This window comes from Euleptes europaea, chromosome 21 (assembly GCF_029931775.1).
Source record: "Euleptes europaea isolate rEulEur1 chromosome 21, rEulEur1.hap1, whole genome shotgun sequence".
NCBI classification, from domain to species: Eukaryota; Metazoa; Chordata; class Lepidosauria; order Squamata; family Sphaerodactylidae; genus Euleptes; species Euleptes europaea.
Window position 1 is genome coordinate 12,927,224 of NC_079332.1, and position 14,736 is coordinate 12,941,959.

Here is a 14,736-nt window from a genome sequence, read left to right on the forward strand (position 1 = left end):
CATAAACAATATAACAAATTATAAATCACGTAAATAAATAACTAAAAAAAAATACAAAAAGAGCACTTATACTACAGTTTTACATCTTCTATTATGATATTATAGAATAGACAGTGCCCAAATAACCACCACCCACCTTAAATGTGTATCCTACCACCACTAGACCTCCGGAGAAGTGTTCTGACAGTGTTTACAATTACCTTATACTATTATCATATAAACTACATTACACTTTATCTATAATTCATTAACTATACTTGTAAAATTCCTTTTTGCCAGTTCATCCCAAAATGCGATAGCTTCCTAAATAACCGCTCTCTTTATGGACCAGCAACAACAGAATCTAGACTTTTAAGTGTGTTCTCCATCCTGGATATAGTGGGATCCCATATTCTGTCCAAATCCTCTATGTTTTTTTGTTATTTTGATAGTAAGTTAATAAATCTCTCCTACTTTGTCGCACCCAGCTATTTAAGCTTGGAGAGTTCGTTCCTTTCTAGCATCCTTTTATAGAAAGGACTGTAAAATGGTTTTGAGGTGGGGGGGTTGCTTTTTGGGAACGGCTCTCCCTCGCAGGGCATGTACCTAGGGGGTTGCCAACTCCAGGCTGGTAAAATCCTGGACATTTGGGGGTGGAGTCTGAGGAGGCCAGGATTTGGGGAGAGCCCTCAGTGGGGTATAATCAGGGCTGCCAGCTCTGGGTTGGGAAATACCTTGAGATTTTGGGGGTGGAGCCTGAGGAGGATGGGGTTTGGAGAGGGGAGGGATTTCAATGCCATAGAGTCCAATTGCCAAAGTGGCAATTTTCTCCAGGGGAACTGATCTCTGTTGCCTGGAGATCAGGCATGCAGAAAAATATGGCTTTGTCGATTCACAACTCATAGAATCCTAGAGTTGGAAGGGACCACCAGGGTCATCTAGTCCAACCCCCTGCACAATGCAGGAAATTCACAACTACCTCCCCCCTCCACACCCCCAGTGAGCAGAAGATGGCCAAGATGCCCTCACTTTCGTAAACTGCCTAAGGTCATAGAATCAGCATTGATGACAGATGGCCATCGAGCCTCTTCTTAAAAACCTCCAGGGAAGGAGAGCTTACCACCTCCCGAGGAAGCCTGTTCCACTGAGGAACCGCTCTAACTGTTAGAAAACTCTTCCTAAAGTCTAGACGGAAACTCTTTTGATTTAACTCACATCGGATGTGTTTGCGTGTGCGCCAACAGGTCACGTCCTCATCGAAATCTCCATCGCCCAGAAGAAACTCAACGACAGCCTGGACGAAAGCGTAAGTGGGGCGTTCTTGCAATATTTGGGGGGCTCGTGCGTGCCTGCGGAACCCTTTGACCCTATTGTCTCCTGTCTCTCCCCCCCCCCCCAAAGTTCAAGAAATTCCACAAGGAGATTATATCTGAGCTGGAGAAGAAAACGGAACTGGATGTCAAATACATGAACGTAAGTAGGTTGGTTTGCAACGCTCTGGGTTGGGAAACGTGGAGATTGTGGGGGTGGAGCCTGAGGAGGGCGGGTTTCGGGGAGGGGCGTCAATGGGGGTATAATGCCATAGAATCCAGCTTGGCGTGGCGGTTAAGAGCGGTAGACTCTGATCTGGAGAACGGGGTTGGATTCCCCGCTCCTCCACAAGAGCGGTGGGCTCTAATCTGGTGAGCCGGGTGGGTTTCCCCAATCCTCTGCATGAAGCCTTGCTGGGTGACCCTGGGCCAGTCACAGTTCTCTCCGAATCTCTCAGCCCCACCTACCTCACAGGGTGTCCGTTGTGGGGAAGGGAAGGCGATTGTAAGCTGGTTTGAGAGTCCTTCAAAGGTAGAGAAAGTTGGCATATAAAAACCAACTCTTCTTCTGCCTCTTCTTCTTCTGCTTCTTCTTGCAAAGTGGCCGCTTCCTCCAGGGGAACTGATCTCTGTCGCCTGGAGTTCAGTTGTACTCCCAGGAGATTTCCAGCCACCACCTGGAGGTTACGATCGTTTCGGAGCACAAGGCTCAGTTCTTCTTCAGTCCTTCAAAAAATGCAATGCATGCAATCATATATCACCATCCATGTTACCAGGTTTCAAAGAATAACCTTTTCCAGAATAAAGTGCATAATGCTTCCCCAGAAGGGCAAGATGCTGAGTTCCTTCCACTCCTGGTAAGGACTCAAGTGGCGTTCACTTTATGCACTTTATTCTGGAAAAGGTTATTCTTTGAAACCTGGTAACATGGATGGTGATATATGATTGCATGCATTGCATTTTTTGAAGGACTGAAGCAGAACTGAGCCTTGTGCTCCGAAACGATCGTATTCTCCTTGACTGTTCATCTTGCAGCATCTGTTTTGAGAAAAGACCAAGGTAGTTAATTCAAAGGACTTATTTAATACTTACCTGATAGGATTTGTATTTCAAATTAATTGTGGAATTTTGTACATCCTCTGTTGTACTGAATGTATGTGTCGTTGGTGGTTTCATTGTCACATACTGTAAAGTGTATATGTAGCTATAATATATTAGCATTGTTATCAGCATTGCTCCTGTACTGGTTTTCTCATCCTCCTGATAATAGTACAGAGGTGTCTTTTTTTTCTCCACCACCTGGAGGTTGGCAAACCTAGTGTGAATGCCACTAAAAGGGCTACTCAGCAGTCTTCAAATCTGTGAAAAGTATTTTGTTTGTTCCCTGATCATGAACGCTTCGTCTGCGTAGCGGTATCTCTCCCCTGAAACAGACAAGGCAGCCTTTGGAAGCTTGGGCGGTTGATGCCCTGTGGATAGTGTGGAAACACCCAACATTTTCTTCATAGCAAATTTCTGATCCAGCTATTGAGTTCAGGGGTAGTTTTAAGGGCCACTTTTGAGGCTCCTACGGTAGATTTGACCGCTTAATGATTTTGCAGGCCTGCGTTGCATGGGTCTTGAATAACCGTGCCAGTAATGGAGTGGTGTCTTGATTTGGAAACGGAATCACTAAGTTGGATTTGTGACATGCTTGAACTCTGCAATTTTTTTTGCAGGCTACTTTGAAGAGATACCAAAACGAACACCGGAGCAAGCTGGATTCTTTGGAAAAATCGGAGGCAGAGCTGAAGAAGATCCGAAGGAAAAGTCAAGGGGGGAGAAACGCCACAAAATACGAGCATAAAGAAACAGAGGTGAGGGCTCTCTTTCAGATCCTTCCCCCCCACCCCCCCATGTCCAAGAATGGGGGAGCGTTAGCTTGACATTTCTCCACGATCAGTTGGAAAACGAATTTTAAAAAGCAAGCGTGCAGACTCCTTCTGTGGTTTGGCCCCAGTTTCCGCCCCCCAGGTGAACCATTGGTGGGCAAGGGCCTCAACTATCTGGAGGTCTTCTGCCATAAACTGGCAAACAGAACAATATGGACTGATCACGAGCTAATTATTAGTCTCCATCAACCAATACTTTTTTAAGCATTCCCTTGAGCCAGACGACACGTAGCCCCTACTGGAATGTCTTGAATTAGATTGGGGGGTAGGCAACTTCATTTCTTAAGTCTTGGTCAAGAATGAAGGATTATTCTCGAATATAAGGTGCCGCGGTTGCCATTAGATACAAGTTGGGTAGGAAGAATTAAATGCATCAAGACCCCCCCCCTCTAATCTCTTATTTCATATTCCTATTTAGTATTTGGAAACGGTGAGTTCCCGCCAGAGCGATATTCAACGATTTATTGCCGAAGGTTGCAGGGAAGCTCTCCTTGAAGAGAAGAAAAGATTTTGTTTCCTGGTGGACAAGCACTGCAGTTTTGCACAGCACATGAAGTATTACCACGTGGAGGTGAGTGCGAGACGGAGGCAGGAAGCTGCCGGAGAAGCCGAGGGCCTAGTTTTGGGGGGACGTTGCGGTTTCCCAGGACATAGGCTGCATTCTGACACTGAATGCTCGTTCAACTCCGATCGAGCGGTCTGCACTGTCCGTCACCGTGTTTGCGAGGGTCCCCCTGCTCCTCCCTTCGCGCGGGGAGGACTCGCCTGCCAAATACAGTTCCCGTTCACCGCGACGTCCGAATTGCAGGGCCCAGGCTGAATTGCTGCTTGTTTTGCTGCAAGCAAGCCGGGACGCTGTACATTGGTTTGGTCCCGGTTTAGAATCCCAAATTGTGTGGAGGAAAACAAGCCTCGATTCAGCACGGCACCTGCGTTTGGACGCCACTGTGAATCGGCGCTTGAGCGTCCCCGGGAAAGTCTTCTCTGTGTCCAAAGAGAGGAGGAAGGACACATGCGCTCGTGCCTGTTCAGAATTTAATTGGCGTTTTCAATGGGGCTTGTCGTGGCGTGTGAATGCAGCCATAGACGGCGTTGTGAAAAGACCGCATTTTGGGCTCCGATGATTGAAATTCACAACACGAAACGCTTTGAAAACTCGAATGACCCGGCCGACGAGCGAACCTTTGAGCGACCACGTTACACCATTGCAGCTAATTGCCCCTGGTGACTTTTTAAATGTCGATGTGACATTTTTTTTCTCACTGTATGGAGGTGGCGGTGTTTCCATACAACACTGGATTTCTGCGATTGTGTTTCTCAAGTATACGTCCTCGAACAATGTGCTAGATGCCACCAGATGTCATTTTTTCCTGCCAGCAGGATACGTTGAGCATCTCTGCCTTGATCCTTCCATGTCCGCACTGATGTAACAAAGTCCACAATTTAGCCTGCTGCTCTCTTTAAAAAAAAAGATTGAATCTAAAAACATGTATACCCTTCCTAACTCGATTTGTATGCTTGATAGTGTACGGATTTACTGAACTCCAAGTTGCCCGGGTGGTTGGAGACCTGCAGCGATGCCACCAAAGTGCCGGAGAAGGTTATGACCATATTAGAAGAGATAAAGACGCCAGTCTCCACTCCAATCTCGGGAACTCCCATGCCTTCACCGATGATCGAGAGAAACAACATGGTGAGGGGGAGCAATCCCTGCTCATTCCCGGTTTTCTTTTGGGTGGGGCAAAGAATGGTTAATTTAGAGAGTTGCTCGTGGCATTGATATTCGCCGTATCACAGTTCAGCCCCACCTACCTCACAAGGTGGCTGTTGTGGGGAGGGGAAGGGAAGGAGGTTGTAAGCCGATTTGATTCTCCTTAAAGGGTAGAGAAAATCGGCATATAAAAAAACAACTCTTCCTTTTTCTTTTCCCTCATTTTGCCATCTAGAAATTCTTTTCCCTCCCCTTCCCTTGTGTCTGCTGGGTGACCCTGGGCCAGTCACAGTTCTAGCAGAACTCTCTCAGCCCACACGGAGGCAGGCAATGGCAAACCACCTCCCAACATCTCTTGCCTTGAAAACCCTACGGGGGTCGCCATGACTCAGCTACGATTTGGCGGCACTTTACACCGCCAAAGTTCAAAAACTCAGCTGTTGTCCTTGTTCAAATGGGTGAGAAAATGTTATTTAATAGGCTGCTGTTTGCATATGGGAAGAGAATTGTCGAATCTGTTGCCCTGAAGTATCTTTCCGTTGCACCGATGCTTGAGGATTTGTTTTTGTGTGTGTGTCGGTAGGTGGGAAAGGATTACGACTCGCTACGTAGGAATTCTGCCCAAGTGCCCCCCGCTCCTACCGTCAGAGCCTATACGAGTCCCTTAGTTGATATGTTTAACAACCCAGCAGCGGTTCCAAAGGCAACATCGGAGAGCTTAAATAATTCAACAAGTAAGGCTTTGTTTCTGCGTGAGGGGGACGTATCTTGAAAGCGTAAATATTTTAATCGACTCCGCTTGTAATGGGCAAAAATCTTGCGCGCTCACGATAACACTGTTGAATCTGCTGGAATCTTCAAGACCGTTCTCATTGACTAAAGGTCTTTGGGGTTCCAGAAGCCGGGACAAAGGGGGGCATTCATTCCAAAGCATCTGTGGCATTTACTAGTCGAAACTTAATTACCGCTTTTGGTATAGAAAGGGAAAACAGTTTGTGCCGAGAGCACGTGCCCGGGAGGCTGTCTTGTTCCGGATTTTGCTCATGCTCTGCCAATGGGATGCTAATTAGCTGGGGTTTGAAGGGGGGCTTCCGAACGCCATTTGAGCCGGCCCGATTCTCTTCCTTCTGAATGAGCGTTTGAACTCTTGCCGACTTTGGCTCCGTTCTCCAAAATGACGTCTGAGAGGATGGGAAATCTGTGTGTGGACTGCGCCGCTTCCGGACTGCAGGGGTCGCCTGACCAAAGGTCTGTCTAAACCCCGCCACCAAATCCCTGCGCATAGAAAACTTGCCTGTTAGGTTTTCCTGGCGCCTAGTTTTCTACATGCAGGGATTCGTTTTTCTCGGGAGCAGTCCAGACACAGACCACTGCTCGCAAGAACTACAGCTTCAGCATCCCTAATCCGAAATGCTCCAAAATCCTAAACCTCTTGAGTGCCGTCATGACGCCAGAAGTGGAAAATTCCACACCTGACCTCATGTGGTTCCATATACACAAGCTTTGTTTTCATGCGCAAAATTATTAAAATATTGTATAAAATTACCTTCAGACAATGTGTATAAGGTGTCTATAAAACGTAAACAAATTTCATGTTTAGACTCTGGTCCTATCCCCAAGATATCTCATTATGTATTTGCAAACTTTCCAAAATCCAAAAAAATCCAAAACACTTCTAGTCCCAAGCATTTCAGATAAGGGATACTCAACCCGTATATATTTTTATTGTTTCGGTGGGTAACTGTGTTAGTCTGCAATAGAAGAGTTAGATTCGAGTCCTGTAGGACCTTCGAGAACAAGAAGATTTTCAAGGGGGGGGTGAGCTTTTCAGAGTCAGAGTTCTGTTCATCCATCTGAAAATCTGGCTGGTCTCTAAGGTGCTACTGGGCTAGACACTTTGATGGTGTGTGTATGCATTTGAGATGGAAACAGCAGTTGCTCATATGCCGAGTTACGCCCGTCTAAACCCATTGATTTAGAAGGATATAACTCCGTCGACATTGACGCTGCAAATTGCTTGGCAAACTAAAACGGGGGGAAATCAAGACGGCGACTCATTTTTTCATCTCCTTAATATTCGGTTCCGTTTCCCGTTATTATCCTCTGCCCCGACGCTGTGTCGCTGTGTATGTGTGCATACCTGTGTTTATTTACTTCTTAAATCAGATCACGCGGACGATTCCAGCTTATCACGCTCCACGTCTGTTGCCACAGGACTCAACATAATGAAGAGGCAGAAAGTTAAAACCATCTTCCCCCACACCGCCGGGAGCAACAAAACCCTGCTGAGCTTTGCGCAGGGCGATACCATCACGCTGCTGGTGTCGGAGGAAAGGGACGGCTGGCTGTATGGGGAGCACGACGTTACTAAAGTGTGAGTGGATGGAGACGTCCCCCGATTCCAAGATTAAAACGGGAGGATGAAAGGACTGGGTTGTCTTCGGACTACCGTGACGTCTTAATAGATCGTTCGCGTTTGTTGCTTACGCTTACGCGTTGCATCTCTGCATCTCCTGCCTGTCTTCCCCTCATGGATAGGGGTGCCAGCTCCTGGTTGGGAAATGCCTGGAGATGTTGGGGGTGGAGCCTGAGGAGGGTGGGGTTTGGGGAGGAGAGGGACTTCCGCAGGGTATAAAACCATAGAGTCCACCTTCCAAAGCGGCCATTTTCTCCAGGGGAACTGATCTCGAGAGCCAGCGTGGTGTAGTGGTTAAGAGCGGTGGTTTGGAGCGGTGGGCTCCGATCTGGAGAACCGGGTTTGAGTCCCCCACTCCTCCACATGAGCGACGGAGGCTAATCTGGTGAACCGGGTTGGTTTCCCCACTCCTACACACGAAGCCTGTTGGGTGACCTTGGGCTAGTCACACTCTCACAGCCCCACCTACCTCACAGGGTGTTGGTTTTGGGGAAGGGAAGGTGATTGTAAGCCGGTTCTTCCTTAAGTGATAGAGAAAGTTGGCATATAAAAACCAACTCTTCTTCTCTGTCACCCGGAGATCGGTTGTAATAGCACCCAATCTTCAGGACTTCCATAGTGCCCATGAGATTAATTTTGGGTAGCTGTATCACACCCCCACCAGGCTCTTAGGGTGTCGTTCATAGGCACTCTGGGAGGAGTTGAGGGGCATTGAAACGTCACACTGAGGCAGATTTGCAATTTAGAATTAATTGTCCAGAATATTCAAGTCCCAAACTTCAGTAAATGTCTTAGCCAGCCCTTGTCATGCTACTTCATGCAGAGTGGCCTCTACCAAGCATTACAAGGTTGTCAGCCAGCTTGGTGTTAGTGGGTAGTGTGCTGGACTGGGATCTGGGTTCGAATCCCCACTCTTCTGCCCTGGAAGCTTGTCGGGGTGATCATTGGCCCACATGCTTGATCAGCCTAGCCTACCTTACAGGGTGGTTGTGAGGATAAAAAAGAGGAAGAACAATGTCGTAAGCTGCTTTGGGTCTCCACCAGGGAGATAGCAGGGTATAAATATCTCAACAAATCAACCTTTTTGTTAACTATTTCCTGTTCTAGAAAAGGTTGGTTCCCTTCATCTTATACAAAGCCCTTCGAAGAACCGGTCGAAGAGACAGCTCGTGCTCCTGTACCAAGGTAACATTATTTCAGTTGAGACGGGTGCAAAACCTTTACATTTTCAAGATGGGGGGGTTGAAAATGAAAGCTTAAAATCTGATTGGCTTCCCTAGAGATAGTCTATAAACTGTCAGTGCTGCCTCAGTAGTACAATGTTATCGGCCAGGGATCCTGTAGGATTTGGGGGGGGGGCCTCATCTGGGCATGGCATCAGAGTCACTGGGGGGAGGTGATTGTGTATTTTCTGCATTGTGCAGGGGGTTGGACTAGATGACCTTGGTGGTCCCTTCCAACTCTGAGATTCTATGATTCTAAGCTCTGCTCATGACCTGAGTTCAATCCCGATGGAAGTCGGTTTCAGGTAGCCGGCTCAAGATTGACTCATCCTTCCTTCCTTCCGAGGTCGGTGAAATGAGTACCCAGCTTGCTGGGGGGTAAAGGGAAGATGACTGGGGAAGGCACTGGCAAACCACCCCATAAGCACAGTCTGCCTAGTCAACGTCGGGATGTAACGTCACCCCATGGGTCAGGAATGACCTGGTGCTTGCACAGGGGACTACCTTTAAGCATTATTAATATTTAAAAAATCAATTAAAAAATTAAAAATGTTAGAATAGGATCTGGGAGGCCCAGGTTTAAATCTCCTCTCTGCCATGGAAGCTCGCTGGCTGACCTTGGGCCAGTCACACACTCTCAGCTGAACCCACCTCACAGGGTCGTTGTGAAGATAAAATGGAGAAGAGAACGACGTAAGCCCATTGTGGAGAAAGGTGGGGTTTAACTGAAGGCAACAAACTGTGAACTGAGTTCTCCCCTTGGTAGATCCATAACAATTTCCCTCCTTTCCAGTACTGCGCCTGTCCGAAGCATCAGCTCAGTTAACCTGACGGACAGAGGTGGGGTTGTCCTTCCCCCACCAGATTACGGGGTACCGTGGCAAACAGGAGCAAATTCTGAGTCAAGACTGGAGGCTTCTAAGACGACAGCTGCACTTAAAGCGCCAGTGACCAAACCAGAGAGCTCAGCTCCCGTAAGTAGAACTCCTGCTCGAACGCCGCCTTCTAAAGTCCTGCTTCACACTATTCGCTTGTGTGCGTGAGCGCTGAATCAGCAAGGAAAGACCCCCGCGAAAGATCAGATGATGCCCACCTTTTTGCTGTGGTGTTTTTGGCTGCGTAACAGGTGGCGTAAATAATCTATTTCTCCAGAACATCCGAGAGATAGGGCGCATGGCGGCGCCTCCAACATGCAAAGACAGGGTGCAGTGTGGGTTTCTCAGCCGGGCATTATCACGGCGATAACCTCATGACGAGATATTGTCGGTTTCCTCCTACGAAAGGCTACGTTTTAAAAAAATGTTGCGATAGCCTTATTTTCGAGAAGGAAGCTTTTATGTTCTGGGTTCTGGGGCCAAGCCGTTTTCAAAACAATTATGTTGTCAGCACCTATATTTTGCCCTGCTTTGCAGGTTCCGTTTTGGGTTTTTTTAAAAAATAAATGCATCCTAACTCGTTGTACAATGTCAGAATTATAAATTGATCCATTTAGTCTGCAGCCAACTGGTGAGGCCTATTAGATTATCATTATGGAAGCAAAAGTTTTCGAGATTTATGAGCTGGGCGGAAGGCGCTGAGCGAAGCAGCGCGCGGAGTCCTTTGTGGTGCGGAGAGGCGACTTCTCGGTGTTGTACGACTCGAGCGTCGTCACGACTGTATTTCATCCAGTTAAATTTACCCTGCTCAATTCGGGAGGGGGCTCCCGATATAGAGAATGCTTTCGGCAACTCTGACCGGCGCCTCGCTACAAAGGTCACCCCGATGTCCGTCGTTGTTAACTCGGGCACGAATTGGGCACCTGCCGTTCCTTGCGAGAACGGAGGATTTATGATCCTCGAGAAACAAGAGCCAGCCGTCGGGCATGTGAGTTTAAAGGTACTGACGGCTTTCAGCAAAACGGGCCCACTCCTTCACTAGGGTTGCTCCTTCACTAAACCCTTTCACTATTCGTGCAGTGTGGGGGGAATACATTTTTATATGTGTGTGTAAAGTGCCGTCAAGTTGCAGTCGACTTATGGCTACCCCTTTTTGGGGGGGTTTCATAGCAAGAGACTAGCAGAGGTGGTTTGCCAGTGCCTTCCTCTGCACAGCAACCCTGGACTTCCTTGGTGGTCTCCCATCCAAATACCAACCAGGGCTGACCCTGCTTAGCTTCTGAGATTAGACGAGATCTGGCTAGCCTGGGCCTAGACCCAGCCTTACAGTGCCACCTTCTGGGCACCGAGAGTTACCGCAGTTACCTGCCAGCAAAGGTGAAGAATGAATTTGGCAGTATGGAAGATAACCTGTCCGTTTGAAGGAATGTTTGCGTTTCCATAAAATAGGGAAGAATTCCATCTGGAAGAACAGAAGGCTGATTAATCTGTATTCAGCCACCGTTCTATCTAGCATAGAATGGGACATGGAGCCGTTTGGGTTTTTTTTATGTCGCCCGGCTTCGACCGCTACTAAACAGATCTTTCCACAAGCACTGTGGTTTTAAAAAAGCATGGTGGGTGAAAGATTTTGATAGCAGCTCCGTAGGGGGCTGCTTCCATCTTCCTTGGTTAGCATTATTCCTACTATCGTTCATCTGGAAACGGTAGCAGCGTACCCTTCAGTAGGAAATGGTGCAGGCATAAATGTACCGTGTATCATAGGACCGCAACTCGCGCCTTTTACTAAATTGGATCATTACGGCTTTTCTTGCTTTTCCTTTTTTCAGAAGCCTGACGTGAACGGGATTAGGAAGCCACCTTTCCTTAGGTAAGCTTTTCAATTTCCCAACATCGTTGACAAATCTGAACAGTTATTCTTCCTGGCACTGGAGGACTGGGAGTTGTGATTTTTTGACCCCCCCCCCAATATTGGCTCTGGGGAGTAATGGGAATGACCCCTTTTTTTGAAACTTTTGGACATGGGTTGCAACAATCTAGGTCAGGGATTCCCAACCTTTTTTTTTTAGTCCGCAGGCACTTTTCATAGAGTTGGAAGGGACCACCAAGGTTATCTAGTCCAACCCCCTGCAAAATGCAGGAAATTCACAACTACCTCCCCCCACCACACCCCCAGTGACCCCGACTCCATGCCCAGAAGATGGCCACGATGCCCTCCCTCTCATCATCTGCTTAAGGTCAAAGAATCAGCATGCTATGGAAGCGTGGTGGGCACAGCTACAAAATGGCTGCTGCAGGAGGCGGAGCCAGACACAAAATGGCCACCACAGCTGACCTGTTTAAAAATGGACTAAGCCCATCCAATCTCCAGTGGCCAATCGGAGGGCTTGCTGGGCAAAAGCCCCTCCGGGCCCTGCCGACTCTCTAAAAACACTCGGCGGGTGCCAAGAAGGGTGTCAGCAAGGGGTACGGCACCCATGGGCACCTTGGTTGGTATTCCACAGCGTAGCCGGTCTGTCCGTTCCACACACACACACACCACTGGATTCTCGGTGGTGAGACGTCATTTGCCCTAGCCACTGAGATTTTGCTGAGTCATATCTTTATGAGAGTCAGCGTGGTGTCGTGGTTAAGGTGTTGGACTAGGATCCGGGAAACCCAGGTTCGAATCCCCGCTCCGCCACGGAAATTTGCTGGGTGACCTCGGGCCAGTCACACACATTCAGCCTCGACCCTGGCAAATATTGGGATGGGAGACCTCCCAGGAATACCAGGGGCGTGACGCGGAGGCAGGCAATGGCAAAACACCTCTGACTGTCTCTTGCCTTTAAAACCCAACAGGATCGCCATAAGTCAGCTGGGACTTGATAGCAAAAAAAAAATCTTCTTGTTGGATAAGTGTGCTGGGGGGTAGGCGGAAAACACTGAGACACCATTGGAAGAAATTAAACACATTCCACTTGGGGTACATGTGCCGGGGTGCCCTCATTCTATATGAACAATCCTTCCTATCAACCCATTGAGCTATGAGAAAATATCATTAGGTAGCACTGTACAATCTTGATTTTGATGCTTCAAATGAGCATTTCTGAATAAGGAGCATGTTTCACATACCAATTGTGAAGATGGATTAGGTTGTCTCTTTCTCTTTTCCTTTCGATGAGTAAAAAAACTAGTTGGAAACTAGTTGAAAAAAGCATTTTTCCCAGACTCAGACTCTCGTCTCGAGTTTTCCAAAGCATAGGAGGAGGCGCTGTGGCTCAGTGGCAGGGCATCCGCTTGGCATGCAGAAGTCCCAGGTTCAATCCCCGGCATCTCCAGTTAAAGGGACTAGGCAAGCAGGTGATGGGAAAGACCTCCGCCTGAGTCCCTGGAGAGCTGCTGCCGGTCTGAGTAGACAATACTGACTTTGATGGGCCAAAGGTCTGATTCAGTATAAGGCAGCTTCGTGTGTTCATGTGTACATTTATATTCCACTTTACATGAATACAAAGGTTTAAGGGAGGGGCTGTGGCTCAGTGGTAGAGCATCTGCTTGGCATGCAGAAGGCCCCAGGTTCAATCCCAGGCATCTCCAGTTGAAAGAGACTAGGCAAGCAGATGATGTGAAAGACCTCTGCCTTTGACCCTGGAGAGCTGCTGCCGGTCTGAGTAGACAATACTGACTTCGATGGGCCAAGGTATAAGGCAGCTTCATGTGTTTATTCAAGGCCAGCAAAATCTGGATTCTTGAACGGCTCATGAGATGATACCGGGTTCCAATAGACTTTATTGCCTTCCGTGGGAACATGCGCTTAAAATGGCGCCTTTCGGCGCCCCTCCGGGCCCTCCTCAATTGAACGCTTTCCCATACAAAGGTATTTACTCACGCCGTGTCATTAAAAAAATAATAATAGCCTTGCTGCTTGCATGTTCATACCAAGTCACGTAGTGATTGCTCTCCTCTTACCTTTCGCAGCGGAGAAAATCCATTTGCGATCGTGAAACTTCGACCCACGGTAACCAACGACCGATCGGCACCGATACTTCGATGAACGACGTTAGCTGAGATTTTTTTTACCCCCCCCAGTGAATGCTGTTTTCAGCAATATGTTCCCCCCCCCCAGAGGCTGTCTAAAAGTTTTAAAAACTTTATTTAAGTGTCCTTAAATGGGCACGGTTAGCCAAAAGTCGCCAAGGACTCGTCCGACTCGCAAAAAGGTGTTTTCTTTCCCGCTTCCTTATAATCCGCTAAATATTGCCTTGGGTTAAGCTGCTTGAAAATTGTCTTGATTTTTACAGCGTGCCTGGGTTAGGAAGACAGAATTGTGAAAAATACATGGGACTCTCATTACCGCCATAATTAATCGCTGAAAAAAATATTCCTCTAGGCCCGTTGTATGGTTAATTCTAATTATGGGTAAGTTCTAATTATTTCAGTTTGCTTGCACCATTTACTTAGATACCTGAGTCCGCTGCAGCTGATTCTTTTCAACTGAGATGTCAGCTAGGGATTGCTTTAACCATTCACAAATAGAATATTGTGTAAAGTAATAAAGTTTCATAGCTGTTGAGTCATATTCCTGTTCGCCACCGGTACAGAGGTCTTAGGATGGAATAAAATAAAATATTTATCTTCCGAAGGTTCACATCTGTGTAATATGTTTCCAAGACGGTCTTTCAAGAGCCGGTGTGGCCTGCTGGATAAGAGTGGCGGTCGAGGACACTGCATTCAAATCCCCGCTTTTATCATGGAAGCTCACTGCGTGATAGGGTTGACAACCTCCAGGTACTAGCTGGCGATCTCCTGCTATTACAACTGATCTCCAGCCGATAGAGATCAGTCCCCCCGGAGAAAATGGCCGCTTTGGCAATTGGACTCTATGGCGTTGAAGTCCCTCCCTTCCCCAAACCCTGCCATCCTCGGGCTCTGACCCAAAAACCTCCCGCCGGTGGCGAAGCGGGACCTGGCAACCCTACTGCGTGACTTTTGACCCATCTCAAATTCCCAGCCTGGCCTACCTGACAGGATTGTTGTGAGAAAATGGAGGAGGGCAGAATAATATCCTCAGCGGCTTTGAATCCCAACTGCAGGGAGAAAGATGGGATATAAATAAATGCAAAAATAAATGGCTAGAGGACCTCTGTAAAGAAGAGAAATCACCGTCATGAACGGCAGACTCTAATTTGGGGGAACGGGTTGGTCTCCCCACTTCTCCGCAAGAAGCCAGCTGGGTGACCTTGGGCTAGTCACAGTTCTCTCAGTCCTACCTACCTCACAGGGTGCCTGTTGCCGGGAGGGGAAGGGAAGGG

General features: G+C 47.8%; 1 protein-coding gene across 1 annotated transcript in view; it reads left to right on the top strand.

Annotated features, from left to right (window-relative positions):
- The window catches only part of BAIAP2L1 (BAR/IMD domain containing adaptor protein 2 like 1), a 51,504-nt gene extending 38,026 nt beyond the window's left edge, over positions 1-13,478 (top strand). The window contains exons 4-14 of the mRNA XM_056866412.1: positions 1,224-1,285; positions 1,381-1,452; positions 3,008-3,145; positions 3,639-3,791; positions 4,746-4,913; positions 5,515-5,665; positions 7,098-7,305; positions 8,455-8,532; positions 9,364-9,544; positions 11,278-11,315; positions 13,403-13,478. Of these exons, the coding sequence (XP_056722390.1) occupies positions 1,224-1,285; positions 1,381-1,452; positions 3,008-3,145; positions 3,639-3,791; positions 4,746-4,913; positions 5,515-5,665; positions 7,098-7,305; positions 8,455-8,532; positions 9,364-9,544; positions 11,278-11,315; positions 13,403-13,478 (1,325 nt within the window). The remainder of the gene's footprint in view (positions 1-1,223; positions 1,286-1,380; positions 1,453-3,007; positions 3,146-3,638; positions 3,792-4,745; positions 4,914-5,514; positions 5,666-7,097; positions 7,306-8,454; positions 8,533-9,363; positions 9,545-11,277; positions 11,316-13,402) is intronic.
- Positions 13,479-14,736: the final 1,258 nt, after the last annotated feature.